Raw genomic sequence first — 15,024 nt, 5'->3', positions numbered from 1 at the left:
ACTAAAAACTCCCTTTTTACCCCCCAAAATTAACCCACTGCCAGTGTTACAGGGGAAGGTGGGGGGGGGGTGTCCCCAAAATACACCCCCTTCCTCCCCAAAACCAGCCTTGCTCAGTATTAGCCTTAAAGGAACCAGCTGAATGTGAAATCACCGGCCCGGCCGGGCTGAGCCACCAGTGTTAAAGCGCCCAGGCGGGAGGGGGGTGCAGGTGGGTCAGGGTGACAACGCTGTCCCCTTTGTGTCCCCCAGGGTGGCCTGACACCCCCCCGTCGCCCTGCCACCGCCTTGTCACCATCACCAGCAATAAATGACACAAGCTGCACTCGCCGCCGGGCTTTGTGCGTGTGTTGGAGTGACGCCGTCCCCACAAAGAGGGGGGCAGAGGGGGTGACAGTCCCCAAAATGTCACTTAGGGTGTCCCCGGGGTGTTGGCACCCAAATTGATGGCACTGGATGGCGGGTGTGGACAAACGGTGCTGCTTTATTGCCAGGGACACACACACACACACACGTGGTTGTCCCCTGGGTTGGGTGTGCAGCACCGGTGTCACCCAAACCCACCTTCCTCCATTTCCCCCCCCCTGCTGGGGACACAGCAGGGACATTTTGGGGACATTGTCCCTAAACGGAGATGGAACCATCGCGGAAGTCAGTCTTGCCGATGAGGGCGTTGACGAGGACGGGGTGGCCTTGGCGGCACGCATCCTGCGCAGCACGGAGGACGGCGTCCAGCCGCTCGCGGTCCGGGCGACCCACCACGAAGCCTTTGCCACCCAGAGCTTCGGCTGCCGCGTGGTAGTCTGTAGGGAGGGGACAGCGGTGGTGGCCCTGTCACCTCCATGGAAAGGGCTTGATATTGGGGTGACACAGTGCCACCAGACGTGGCCTGATCCAGGGTGACACAATGCCACCAGACATGGCCTGATCCTCTCAAGGGTGACACGGTGCCACCAGACATGGCCTGCTCTGGGGTGACATGGTGCCACCAGACATGTCATGCTCTGGGGTGACATGGTGCCAGCAGATATAACCTGATCCTGGGTGACACAGTGACACCAGGCATAGCCTGGTCTTCTCAAGGGTGACACAGGTCCTCCAGGCACAGTCCAATCGTCCCTGGAGGTGACATGGCCATGTGATGGTCCCTAAAGCTATTGTGATGCCACCAGGCACAGCCCAGTCCTCCCCAGAGTGACATGGTACCTCCTGGCACAGCTCAGTCCACCCCAGGGTGACACAGTGCCACCAGGCATGGATTGATCCAAGGTGCCATGATGCCACCAGGCATGGCCTGATCCACCCCAAGGTGCCATGGTGCCACCAGATATGGCCTGCTCTGGGGTGACCTGGTGCCACAAGGCATGGCTTGATCCTCCCCAGGGTGACACGGTGACACCAGGCATGGGTTGATCCACCCCAAGGTGACATGGTGCCACCAGATATGGCCTGCTCTGGGGTGACCTGGTGCCACAAGGCATGGCTTGATCCTCCCCAGGGTGACAGGTGCCACCTGGCACGGCCCGATCCACCCCAAGGTGTCATCGTGCCACCAGGTGTGGCTCAACCCACCCTAGGATGACATGGGGGTCACACGGGTGTCCCCAAATCTGGGGATAAAGAGGAGGGGACGGTGCTCACCCAGGTACTCGAGGCCACACGCCACGTTGCTACCCAGCAATGCCACTTGTTCCCGGGAAATCTGGCTCCAGCACGCATCGTTGCCCACCAGTGCGATGATGGGCGTCTGGAGGGGACAAAGCACAGGGCCACCACACCCTGGTGACACCCCGGGATGGGGACAAGACCCCCATGTCACCCCGTTTTTGGTGCCATCTCACCTTGTGCCGCACAAAGGTGTCGAACTCCATCAAGCTGTAGCCCAACGAGCCGTCACCGTAGAGGACCCAAACCTGGCGCCGGGGAGGGGACAAACACCATGAGGTCACGCAGGTGGCACGGTGGCCGCTGTCCCCATAGGCCACCTCCTGTGTCCCCCCGGTACCTCCGCATCGGGACGGCAGAGCTTGGCGCCGAGCGCGAACCCTCCGCCGACTCCCAACGTGCCAAAAGCTCCTGTGGAGACCACAACCGGTGGCGTCACCCGTATGTGGGTGTCCCCTCTACGGTGACGGGGGGGGGGGGGGGAACGACACGGGGGGTGTCCTTACCGGGGTCCAGCCAGGCGAGGGGACGTCGGGGACGGACGATGTAGGCGGCGGTGCCCACGAAGTCCCCCCCGTCGGCCACGAGGAGGCTCTCGGGGGGCAGCAGCGCGTCCAGGCGGTGCAGCAGGTCCAGGGGGTTGAGGTGTTGCGGGGTGGGGGTCGCCGCCTTCTCCCTGTTTGGGGGGGGGGGGGGGGGGTCCCCCAAAAATATGGGGATGGGGACACCCCCACCCCCTCAGTTGGAAATGGGCTGGAATCCCCCAAAACTGGGACTAGGGGACACCCACCCCCACCCACCCCCCGAGTTGGAAATGGACTGGGAGTGCCCCCCCCCAAGTTGGAAACAGGCTGGAATCCCCCAAAACTGGGACTAGGGGACAGCCCCCCCCCCCCCCCCCCCGAGTTGGAAACAGGCTGGAATCCCCCAAAACTGGGAATGGGGATCCCCCCCCAGTTGGAAATGGGCTGGGACAGCCTCCCCCAAGGACTGGGAATGGGACCCCCCCCAGTTGGAAATGGGTGGGGTCCCTCCCAAAACTGAGAATGGGGACACCCCCCCCCCCCCAGTTGGAAACAGGATGGAATTCCCCCAAACTGGGAATGGGGACACCCACCCCCCAAGTTGAAAATGTGTTGGAATGCCCTAAAACTGGGAATAGGGACACCCCCCCCCCCAAGTTGGAAATGGGTTGGGACCCCCCAGGGACTGGGAATGGGACCCCCCACAGCTGGAAACGGGATGGAATTCCCCAAAACTGGGAATGGGGACCACCCCCTCCCCCAAGTTGGAAACAGACTGGGATCCCCCCCCCCCAGCTGGAAACAGGTTGAAATCACCCAAAACTGGCAATATCCCCATCCCTGTCCCGACCTCTGTCCCTGTCCCCACCTCTGCCTGTCCCTATCCCCGTCCCCACACCTACCACTGTCCCTATCTCCATAACTCCCCTGTCCCCATGTCTGTCCCCATCCCTGTCCCCATCCCCATCCCTGTCCCCATCCCCATGCCTACCACTGTCCCCAGCCCTGTCCCCACCTCTGCCTGTCCCCATCCTTGTCCCCATCTCCATAACAACTGCCCTGTCCCTATCCCCGTCCCCATCCCTGTCCCATCCCTGTCCCATCCCCGTCCCCATCCCCGTCCCCACGCCCACCACTGTCCCCATCCTTGTCCCCATGTCCATAACTGCCCTGTCCCCATCCCCGTCCCCATCCCTGTCCCACACCTGTGCCCGTCCCTGTCCCCATCCCCATCCCTGTCCCTGTCCCCACGCCTACCGCTGTCCCCATCTCCATAACAACTGCCCAGTCCCTATTCCTGTCCCCATCCCCGTCCCACACCTGTCCCTGTCCCCATCCCCATCCCTGTCCCCATCCCCACGCCCACCACTGTCCCCATCCTTGTCCCCATGTCCATAACTGCCCTGTCCCCATCCCCGTCCCCATCCCTGTCCCACACCTGTGCCCGTCCCTGTCCCCATCCCCATCCCTGTCCCTGTCCCCACGCCTACCACTGTCCCCATCTCCATAACAACTGCCCTGTCCCTATCCCTGTCCCCATCCCTGTCCCATCCCCGTCCCCATCCCCGTCCCCACGCCCACCACTGTCCCCATCCTTGTCCCCATGTCCATAACTGCCCTGTCCCATCCCCGTCCCCATCTCTGTCCCACACCTGTGCCCGTCCCTGTCCCCATCCCCATCCCTGTCCCTGTCCCCACGCCTACCACTGTCCCCATCTCCATAACAACTGCCCTGTCCCTATCCCCGTCCCCATCCCTGTCCCATCCCTGTCCCACACCTATGCCCATCCCTGTCCCCATCCCCATCCCCACGCCCACCACTGTCCCCATCCTTGTCCCCATGTCCATAACTGCCCTGTCCCCATCCCTGTCCCACACTTGTGCCTGTCCCTGTCCCCATCCCTGTCCCTGTCCCCACGCCTACCACTGTCCCCATCTCCATAACAACTGCCCTGTCCCTATCCCCGTCCCCATCCCTGTCCCATCCTTGTCCCATCCCCGTCCCCATCCCTGTCCCCACGCCCACCACTGTCCCCATCTTTGTCCCCATGTCCATAACTGCCCTGTCCCATCCCCGTCCCCATCCCTGTCCCACACCTGTGCCCGTCCCTGTCCCCATCCCCATCCCTGTCCCTGTCCCCACGCCTACCACTGTCCCCATCTCCATAACAACTGCCCTGTCCCATCCCCGTCCCCATCCCTGTCCCACACCTGTGCCTGTCCCTGTCCCCATCCCCATCCCTGTCCCTGTCCCCACGCCTACCACTGTCCCCATCTCCATAACAACTGCCCTGTCCCTATCCCCGTCCCCATCCCTGTCCCATCCCTGTCCCACACCTATGCCCATCCCTGTCCCCATCCCCATCCCCACGCCCACCACTGTCCCCATCCTTGTCCCCATGTCCATAACTGCCCTGTCCCCATCCCTGTCCCACACTTGTGCCTGTCCCTGTCCCCATCCCTGTCCCTGTCCCCACGCCTACCACTGTCCCCATCTCCATAACAACTGCCCTGTCCCTATCCCCGTCCCCATCCCTGTCCCATCCTTGTCCCATCCCCGTCCCCATCCCTGTCCCCACGCCCACCACTGTCCCCATCTTTGTCCCCATGTCCATAACTGCCCTGTCCCATCCCCGTCCCCATCCCTGTCCCACACCTGTGCCCGTCCCTGTCCCCATCCCCATCCCTGTCCCTGTCCCCACGCCTACCACTGTCCCCATCTCCATAACAACTGCCCTGTCCCCATCCCCGTCCCCATCCCTGTCCCATCCTTGTCCCATCCCCGTCCCCATCCCCGTCCCCACGCCCACCACTGTCCCCATCCTTGTCCCCATGTCCATAACTGCCCTGTCCCCATCCCCGTCCCCATCCCTGTCCCACACCTGTGCCCGTCCCTGTCCCCATCCCCGTCCCCGTCCCCGTCCCCGTCCCGCCTGCGCTCACCGGTTCGCCTGTTCCTTCTTCCGATCGGCCTCGCGCAGCCCCTCCAGCCAGTGGCCGGGGCAGCCGTAGCCCCGCAGGCTCCGCGCCAACCGCACCACGAAGGAGGCGGCATCGCCTGCCGAGAACGCCCAACTCATCACACCCCACACCGCCCATTTCGGGCTGGGGGGGGGGGCGGGGGGGTGTATGGGGGGGTGTCTCACCTTGCACGGCGAGCCGTGGTTTCCAGAAGACATCGGAATTACGGAGAAGCTGCGCCCGGTCCCGGTTAACGGCCACGATGGCGGCGCGACGCCCGAAAAGCCGCCCGTAGGAGAGGCGAAAATCGCAGACGGCACCTCGGGGGATGCAGGGAGGGGGTCAGGATGGGGACGGGGAGGGGACACGGTGGGTGACATGTCACCCCCCACACCCCCCACCCCCAACCAACCCCGCGCCGGTACCTGCCAGCAGCACCAGGTCGGCGTCGCGGAGGGCGTCGCGGCGGTTCTGGCGCAGGAGGAGGGGGCTGCCGGGGGGGAGAAGCCCCCGCGCCGCCCCCCCCAGGTAGCAGGGGATGCCCAGGGCCTCCAGCGCCGCCCTGCGGGTAGGTGGGCGTCAGCGTGCGCCCAAAACACCTCGGTTTGGCCCCAAAACTGGCTTGGTTGGGGTCCCAACCTGGCTCAGTTGGAGCCCGAAACCAGCTCAGAGTCCCAAACTAGCTCAAGTTTGGCCCCAAAACCAGTTCATTCAGAGCCCCAAACCAGCTCAGTCAGGGCCACCAACTGGTTCAGTTGGGACACCCAAACTGGCTCAGTTTGGCCCCAAAACCAGTTCATTCAGAGCCCCAAACCAGTTCGGTCAGGGCCACCAACTGGTTCAGTTGGGACACCCAAACTGGCTCAGTTTGGCCCCAAAACCAGTTCATTCAGAGCCCCAAACCAGTTCGGTCAGGGCCACCAACTGGTTCAGTTGGGACACCCAAACTGGCTCAGTTTGGCCCCAAAACCAGCTCGGTCAGGGCCCTAAATGAGCTCGGTTGGGGCCCCAAAGTGGCTCAGTTGGAGACCCAAACTGGCTCAGTTTGGCCCCAAAACCAGTTCATTCAGAGCCCCAAACCAGTTCGGTCAGGGCCACCAACTGGTTCAGTTGGGACACCCAAACTGGCTCAGTTTGGCCCCAAAACCAGCTCAGTCAGGGCCCCAAATGAGCTCAGTTGGGGACCCAAAATTGGCTCAGTTGGAGACCCAAACTGGCTCAATTTGGCCCCAAAACCAGTTCATTCAGAGCCCCAAACCAGTTCGGTCAGGGCCACCAACTGGTTCAGTTGGGACACCCAAACTGGCTCAGTTTGGCCCCAAAACCAGTTCAGTCAGGGTCCCAGACTGGCTCAGTTTGGCCCCAGACCGGCCTGGTTTGACCCCAAAACTTGGCTCAGCTGAGCCCAAAAACTCACTCAGTCAGGCCCAAACCTGTCTCATCTGTCCCCAAAGTGGCTGATCTGTCCCCAAAGTGGCTGATCTGTCCCCAAAGCAGCTCACCAGACCCCAAATTGGTTGATCTGTCCATAAACCCAGATCAACTGTCCCCAAACTGGTTCATCCATGCCCAAACCCGTCTCAACCGTCCCCAAACCAGCTCAGTATCCCCTACATTGGTTCCACCATCCCCAAAACAGTTCCTCTGTCCCCAAAACGGTTCCTCTGTCCCCAAACCGGTTCCTCTGTCCCCAAACCGGTTCCTCTGTCCCCAAACCGGTTCACCCGTCCCCAAAACGGTTCAGTATCCCCTACATTGGTTCCACCATCCCCAAAACAGTTCCTCTGTCCCCAAACCAGTTCTTCTGTCCCCAAAACGGTTCACCCATCCCCAAACCGGTTCACCCGTCCCCAAACCGGTTCACCCATCCCCAAACCGGTTCACCCGTCCCCAAACCGGTTCACCCGTCCCCAAACCGGTTCACCCGTCCCCAAACCAGCTCAGTATCCCCTACATTGGTTCCACCATCCCCAAAACAGTTCCTCTGTCCCCAAACCAGTTCTTCTGTCCCCAAACCAGTTCACCCGTCCCCAAACCAGTTCACCCGTCCCCCGAAGGGTCTCACCGCAGCTCCTCGGCCGGCGTGGGTGGCAGCATGGCCTGGCTGCCCACCAGCACCAGCGGTTTGGTGGCCCGGCTCACCAGCTCCGCGCACCGCTGCACCTGTGACCCAAAATTGCTTCTATCAGCCCCAAAAATGGTGGCGGGGGTGGTGGTGGTGGTGGTGGTGGTGGTGTCAAAACCCAGTTCAGTCAGCCCCAGAACTGGCTCGGTTGGGCATCAAACCCAGCAGGATTGGCCCCCAAAGCAGCTCCACTGAGCCCCAAAACTGGCTCAGTTATCCCCAAAAATCAGCTCGGCTGAGCCCCAAAACTGGCTCAATCAGCCCCAAAAACTGGCTCAGCTGAGCTCCCAAACCAGCCCAGTTGGGCCCCAAAACCGGCTGAATTATCCCCAAAAACCAGTTCAGCAGAGCCTCAAAACTGGCTCAGCTAAGCCCCTCAAATCAGTCTCAACTGAACCCCAAAATCAGCCCACTTTAGCCCCTAAACTGGCTCAGCTGAGCCCCAAAACCAGTTGATTTAACCCCAAAACTCTGCCATACCCCAAACCTGCCTCAAGCAACCCCCAAACCCAACCCGGCCCCCTCCAAAACCCCATTTCAGCCCATCCCACCCCACTCCCACCATGTCCCCCATCCATGGGGACCCCAAAACCCCCATCCATGGTGGTATCCCCCCAAAACCCACCTCAGCCCATCTCAAACCCATCCCACCATGTCTCCCATCCATGGACACCCCAACCCCCCCAATCTATGGGTGGTGTCCCCCCAAAACCCCACCTCAGATCATCCCACCCCACTCCCACCATGTCCCCCATCCATGGGGACCCCAAAACCCCCATCCATGGTGGTATCCCCCCAAAACCCACCTCAGCCCATCTCAAACCCATCCCACCATGTCTCCCATCCATGGACACCCCAACCCCCCCAATCTATGGGTGGTGTCCCCCCAAAACCCCACCTCAGATCATCCCACCCCACTCCCACCATGTCCCCCATCCATGGGGACCCCAAAACCCTCCATCCATGGTGGTGGTCCCCCAAAACCCACCTCATCGTCAGTGGCCAGTGGCACCTGCACGGGCAATGGGGACATGTCCCGGGGCTCCCAGGCACCCACGAAGAGGTTACGGATGTAGTTTTGGAGGTACCTACCAGGGTGGGGGGGTGGATATTGGGGTGCCGGGACCCCCATGGGGTGCCAGCAGCACCCAAAGGTGCTGGGGTGGGGGTGGGGGGTTCAACTCACCACTGCACCATCTTTCCCCGCAACCCCCGGCCGCTCTTGGTGCCCCCAATCTCCTTCTCCACCACGTGGAATGGGTAGAGGACATCGATGGGGAGCTCAACGAAGACGGGTCCTATGGAATGGGGGTGCCGTGTCACCCCCAAACCCCACTTTTTTTGGGGGGGGAGGGCTAAAACCCCATAAATTCCAACAGCAGCACCCCAAAACGCCGCCGGAAAACTCACCAGGTGGGAAAAAAAAACCACCACCCCCCAAGAGCCCTGAAGGTGGTTTTGGGGTGGTTTGGGGGAGTATTTTTGGGGTTCCCCCCCCCCCCCCCAATTTGTTGGGTTTTATTTTCATACCGGGTGTCCCCGACTGCGCGGTGGCGATGGCTCGGCGGAGCGCGGGGACGATGTCGCGGACGGTGCGCACCGAGACGCACGTTTTGCAGAGCGTCTTGAAGAGCGAGAGTTGGTCGATGTCCTGCAGGGCTCCCCGACCCTGCCGAGATGAGACAAAACGAGCCTTGAACCCCCCCCAAAACAGGGGCGGGGTGGGGAGGAACCCCCCAAAAGTGGGAGAAAACAACCCCAAAATGGGGGGAAACCACCCAAAAATAGGGGGAAAACACCCAAAACGGTAGAAAACCACCCCAAAATGGGGGGAAACCATGCGAAAATGGGGGGAAATCACCCCAAAATGGGAGAAAAACACCCAAAAAATGGGAGAAAACCACCCCAAAATGGGGGGAAACCACGCGAAAATGGGGGGAAACCACCCCAAAATGGGAGAAAACCACGCGAAAATGGGGGGAAACCACGCGAAAATGGGGGGAAACCACGCGAAAATGGGGGGAAACCACCCAAAACGGGAGAAAACTGCCAAAAAATGGGAGAAAACTGCCAAAAAATGGGAGAAAACTGCCAAAAAATGGGAGAAAACCACCCGAAAATGGGGGGAAACCACCCAAAAAATGGGAGAAAACCACGCGAAAATGGGGGGAAACCACGTGAAAATGGGGGGAAACCACGTGAAAATGGGGGGAAACCACGTGAAAATGGGGGGAAACCACGCGAAAATGGGGGGAAACCACCCAAAACGGGGGGAAACTGCCAAAAAATGGGAGAAAACCACCCGAAAATGCGGAGAAACCACCCAAAACGGGAGAAAACTGCCAAAAAATGGGAGAAACCCACCCCAAAATGGGAGAAAACAACCCCAAAATGGGAGAAAACCACCCAAAAATGGGGGGAAACCACCCAAAAATGGGGGGAAATCACACGAAACAGGAGAAAACTGCCAAAAAATGGGGGAAAAGGCCCCCCCAAAATGGGAGAAAAACAACCCAAATACAGGAGAAAAGCAGCTAAAAATGGGAGAAAACTGCCCAAACTGGGGGAAAACCGCCCTAAAATTGGGGGGAAAACTGCCCCAAAAATGGGGGGAAAACCGCCCCAAAAGGGAGAAAAGCCACCCAAAATGGGGGGAACCACCCAAAATAGGAGAAAACTGCCACAAAATGGGAGAAAACCACCCCAAAATGGGAGAAAAGCCACCCCAAAATGGGAGAACAGCCACCCAAAAAATGGAAGAAAAGCCACCCAAAATGGGGGGAAACCACCCCAAAAATGGGAGGAAACCACCCAAAATGGGAGAAAACCGCCAACAAATGGGAGAAAGCCCCCCCAAAATGGGAGAAACCACCCCAAAAATGGGGCTGGGAAGAGATTTTATGGCGTCCGCCACCTTCTGCAGCGTCGCGGCCGCTCCTCCGATGAGCAGCACCGGTGACTCGGCCATTTGGGCGTTCTTGACGGCCGTCACCGTGTTGGTGACCCCGGGCCCGGCGGTGACAGCGGCGACACCGATGCGACCTGCGGAGAAACGGGGGTGGAGGGGGTGGTGGTGGACAGGGGGTCCCCTCTGCACCCCGATTTTCGGCTGGAGGTTCGGGGCACGGTTGGTTGCTCATCTCGTTGGCGCCCAAGCGGGTGAATTAGCTCCAGGGGGGGGATAAATGGGGGACAAAACCCACCATGGAAGAACTTTGGACACCCTCAACCTCTTTGAACCCTTCTCAGGTTAACCAAGACCCCACCAAGTTGGGACACCCCAAAACTCTCCATCCTTTGGGGCAGGAGAAGGTGCTGGTCATGGGGTCACCTCATCATCATGTCCTCACCAGAGCTGCCAAATTATCTCCTGGGGGGGATAAATGGGGGACGAAACCCACCATGGAAGAACCTTGGACACCCCCAAACTCTTTGGACCTTCCTCCACTCAACCAAGACCACACCAAGTTGGAACACCCCAAAACTCTCCATCCTTCGGGGCAGGAGAAGGTGCTGGTCATGGGGTCACCTCATCATCATGTCCTCACCAGAGCTGCCAAATTACCTCCTCAGGAGGGGACAAAACCCACCATGGAAGAACCTTGGACACCCCCAAACTCTTTGGACCTTCCTCCATTCAACCAAGACCCCACCAAGTTGGGACACCCCAAAACCCTCCACCCATTGGGGCATTAGAAGGTTCTGGCCATGAGGTCCCCCTCCATATCCGCACCGGAGAGCCTGGAGACGGCATCGGCGGCGAAGACGGCGGTGGCCTCATGCCGAGTGTCCACCACGCGGATTCCCACCTTCTCGCTGGCCACCAAGATGGGTGAGATGTGGCCACCAGCCAGGGCGAAGAGGAAGCGGACGCCGTGTGCCTTCAACACCTCCGCCACCAACTCACCGCCGTGCCGGGGGCTTTGGGGGTCCACCTGTACGGCGAAGAGTTCACCGGGAGGTTGTGCGCGGTGGCACCATCCCTTTGCCGGACCGCCGGCTTCAAAAATCGGCGTTTTTCAGCAAAACCGCCGTGTTTTCACCCGTTTCGTCCTACCTTATGCCAGAGCTGGTAGAGGAGCCCCAAGCGATACGCCACCGCCAGCAGTGCCGCCGCCAACGCCACCAGGAGCCCGGCACAGGCGACGCCGATGCCGGCAAGGAGTTCCATGGGGATGCCGGTGTGCCGGGAGCTGGGAAGCATTGCCGGGATGGAGGAAGGAAAAAATCAATCCCAAAACCCCCATGAGATGGGGTTGCACCGACCGAGGCTGTGCCGAAACCACTACGACGGCACGGCACGGCACAGCATGGCGCCACCGTCCCCCGAGGCCGGCACGGCACCGGGATGGTGGCGGTGAATTGAACCCGGATTAACTGAATCCCGATTAATTGAACGCGGATTCATTGAACCCAATGAATTGAACGTGGTTTTACTGAATCCGGTTTAATTGAACCCGGTTCCAACGGATCTGGTTTAATCGAACCCGGTTTAATTGGATCTGGTTTAATTGACCCCGGTTTCAATTAATCTGGTTTAAATGAACCCGATTTAATGGAACCCAGTTTCACCGAATCCTGTTTAATTGACCCCGGTTTCAACAAATCTGGTTTAAATGAACCCAGTTTAATTGAACCCGGTTTATTGGAACCCAGTTTCACCGAATCCAGTTTAATTTGACCTGGTTTAATTGAACACAATTAATGGCAGCTGGTTTCACCGAATCCGGTTTAACCGAACCCAGTTTCAATGAATCTGGTTTAATTTGACCTGGTTTAATTGAAACCGGTTTCACTGAATCTGGTTTAATTGAACCCAGTTTAATTGAACCAAATGAATTGAAACTGGTTTAATCGAACCCGGTTTAATTGAACCCAGTTGAACTGAATCAAAACTGGTTTAATCAAACCGGTTTCAGTCAAAGCCGGGTTAACCGAACCCGATTCACTGAACCCAGTTTAACTGAACCTGGTGAAGTCAACCCAGTTTAATTGAACCAAGTTTAATCAAATCCAGTGAACTGAATCCAGTTCAATCGGACCCAGTTCAACTGAATCCAGTTCAATCGGACCCAGTTTATCTGAATCCAGTTCAATCAAACCCAGTTTAGCTGAATCCAGTTCAATCAAACCCAGTTTAGCTGAATCCAGTTTAATCGGACCCAGTTTAGCTGAATCCAGTTTAATCGGACCCAGTTCAACTGAATCCAGTTTAATCGGACCCAGTTCAACTGAACCCAGTTCAATCGAACCCAGTTCAACTGAATCCAGTTTAATCAGACCCAGTTCAACTGAATCCAGTTCAATCGAACCCAGTTTAGATGAATCCAGTTTAATTGGACCCAGTTTAACTGAATCCAGTTTAATCAGACCCAGTTTAGCTGAATCCAGTTTAATCGGACCCAGTTCAACTGAACCCAGTTTAATCGGACCCAGTTCAACTGAACCCAGTTTAACTGAATCCAGTTTAACTGAACCCAGTACCACTTCTCCAGCTCAACCCCGGCGCCAGCCCAGAGCCAGCTCGTTTGCATAATTACCCCCCTAACGAAGGCGGCGCCAGTCTGCTGCAATTCTTGGCGCGGGCGTAACGACCCGAGGGGAAAAGGCGGATGGTACCAAAACCCGTCCTAATTTCCCCCCAAATATGCACATTTTTAGCCACTTCCCACACCCACGGCGGATTCGGACACCGGATTTACTCCCTAAACCCCAATTTCCTCATTTTTTGGCTTAAAAAAGGCGCGCGAGTGTCGCAGAAAAGCTCAAATTGGGTAAAATAACCCCATTTTGAAGGGTGGTTTTGGGGTCCCCCCCAACCCACCCCGGGCTGGTGGTACCTACGGGGTGACAGTGACGGTGACAGCGAGGTGACGACGGGTCCCTGTGACGAAGGGGACACGCTCAGTTTTGGTTTTCTACCCCGTTTTGGCTGCTCCGTCGGTTCCTTGTCCCCCTCTGTCCCCACGGCCACCCAGTTGTCCCCGTCCTCGTCCCAGTTGTCCCCGTCCCGTTCCCCCCCCCCCCATCTTTGGTGTCCCCTTTGTCCCTGTGGCCGTCCCTGTCCTGGCTGTCCCCCCGCCACCATCCTTGGTGTCCCCCTTGTCCTTATGGTCACCCTGAACATGTGGCCACCCCTCTCCTGGCTGTCCCCCTGCCATGGCCACCCTGTCCTTGATGTGTCACCCCCCCACCCCCCCCCGTGGCCACCTGTCTGCACAGTCACTCCTGTCCCTGTGGTCACCTTGAGCCTGTGGCCACCCTGTCCTGGTTGTCACTTCTCCCCCATGGCCACCCTGTCCCTACTGTCCCCACCATGGCCACCCCATCCTGGTGGCCCCCTCATGGCCACCCCGTCCTGACTGTCCCCCCCCGTGGCCACCCCATCTTCATTGTCCCCCCCATGGCCACCCTGTCCCTGTTGTCCCCCCCATTGCCACCCCGTCCTGGCTGTCCCCCCCATGGCCACCCCATCTTCATTGTCGTCCTCCCAGGGCCACCCCGTCTTCATTGTCACCCCCATGGCCACCCCGTCCTGGTTGTCCCCCCCCCAGGGCCACCCTGTCTTCATTGTCCCCCCCCATGGCCACCCCGTCCTGGTCATCCCCCCCATGGCCACCCCATCCTGGCTGTCCCCCCGCCCATGGCCACCCCATGGCCACCCTGTCCCTGTTGTCCCCCCCCATGGCCACCCTGTCCCTACTGTCCCCACCATGGCCACCCCGTCTTCATTGTCCCCCCTGTGGCCACACTGTCCCTGTTGTCCCCCCCATGGCCACCCTGTCCTGGTTGTCCCCCCTCATGGCCACCCTGTCTTCATTGTCCCCCCCATGGCCACCCCATCCTGGCTGTCCCCCCGCCCATGGCCACCCCATGGCCACCCTGTCCCTACTGTCACCCCCATGGCCACCCCATCTTCATTGCCCCCCCCCGTGGCCACCCTGTCCCTGTTGTCCCCCCCCATGGCCACCCCGTCTTCATTGTCCCCCCCATAGCCACCCTGTCCTGGTTGTCCCCCCCAAGGCCACCCCATCCTGGCTGTCCCCCCACCCATGGCCACCCTGTCCCTACTGTCACCCCCATGGCCACCCCATCTTCATTGCCCCCCCCCGTGGCCACCCTGTCCTTTCTGTCCCCCCCATGGCCACCCCATCTTCATTGCCCCCCCCCCGTGGCCACCCTGTCCCTGTTGTCCCCCCCATGGCCACCCTGTCCTGGCTGTCCCCCCCCCTCCCATGGCCACCCCTGTCCCTCGTGTCACCCCAGCGACCCCCCAAAGCCCCGGACCCCCCATTACTGCGCCCCCCCCCATGCCCCAACCCCCCCCTTTATGACACCCCCGCCCCGAGCACGAGGACCCCCCTGTCCCACGCCCCCCCTCCGAGTGGCCCCCCCTCCCATAATCCCTCCCCGAGCCCGGGGTCACCCTCCTCCCCCCCCGCCCCGGGACCCCCCTACGCCCCAGGACCCCCCCACGCCCCCACTTGCCCTTCCCGGAAGCGCCGCGCCTCTCGGCCCCGCCCACACCTGGAAACCACGCCCACACCTCTAAGCCCCGCCCTAAATCCCACCCGTGACCACGCCCCCCCGTACCGTCTACATGCGGGGGGGGGGGGGTGGGTGTCGCACCTCCCGAGCGTCCCCCCCGCGCCGCCGCCTGAGTCACGTGACGCGAGCCCTTCCGGCACCGCCCCCCTCCTCCCGCCGGCGCTCTGGCGTCACTCGGCCGCGCGCCCCTCCCCCCTCGCC

General features: G+C 60.2%; 1 protein-coding gene across 2 annotated transcripts; it reads right to left on the bottom strand.

Moving 5' to 3' along the window:
- Positions 1-466: 466 nt before the first annotated feature.
- On the bottom strand, positions 467-13,539 carry ILVBL (ilvB acetolactate synthase like). Of its 2 annotated transcripts, XM_082496595.1 has the most exons (17): positions 13,520-13,539; positions 13,120-13,159; positions 11,333-11,468; positions 11,009-11,210; positions 10,190-10,317; positions 8,806-8,944; positions 8,462-8,573; positions 8,264-8,363; positions 7,216-7,313; positions 5,576-5,712; positions 5,336-5,470; positions 5,133-5,247; positions 2,172-2,341; positions 2,006-2,076; positions 1,842-1,913; positions 1,642-1,747; positions 467-803 (listed from the first exon to the last, which is right to left on the bottom strand). In XM_082496595.1, exons 3-17 carry the CDS (start codon positions 11,444-11,446, stop codon positions 625-627), a joined length of 1,878 nt encoding a protein of 625 aa, XP_082352721.1. In that variant the 5' UTR covers positions 11,447-11,468; positions 13,120-13,159; positions 13,520-13,539; the 3' UTR covers positions 467-624. The 2 variants fall into 2 exon arrangements, with proteins under 2 accessions (XP_082352721.1, XP_082352720.1); XM_082496594.1 differs by lacking the exons at positions 13,120-13,159; positions 13,520-13,539 and having other exon boundaries at positions 11,333-11,584.
- Between the last annotated feature and the right edge of the window lie 1,485 nt (positions 13,540-15,024).

This window comes from Vanellus vanellus (genome assembly GCF_965231255.1).
Source record: "Vanellus vanellus genome assembly, chromosome: 30".
Lineage (NCBI taxonomy): Eukaryota > Metazoa > Chordata > Aves > Charadriiformes > Charadriidae > Vanellus > Vanellus vanellus.
This window is presented reverse-complemented; position numbering and strand designations above follow the sequence as displayed.

Excerpts from the sequence above, each read along its gene's own strand:
- ILVBL (XM_082496594.1), bottom strand. The coding sequence starts at position 11,479 with ATGCTTCCCAGCTCCCGGCACACCGGCATCCCCATGGAACTCCTTGCC. Across the intron at positions 5,713-7,215 it reads ACGCCGGCCGAGGAGCTGCG|GGCGGCGCTGGAGGCCCTGG; the intron begins GTGAGACCCTTC and ends ACCTACCCGCAG. Across the intron at positions 1,748-1,841 it reads ACACCTTTGTGCGGCACAAG|ACGCCCATCATCGCACTGGT; the intron begins GTGAGATGGCAC and ends TGTCCCCTCCAG.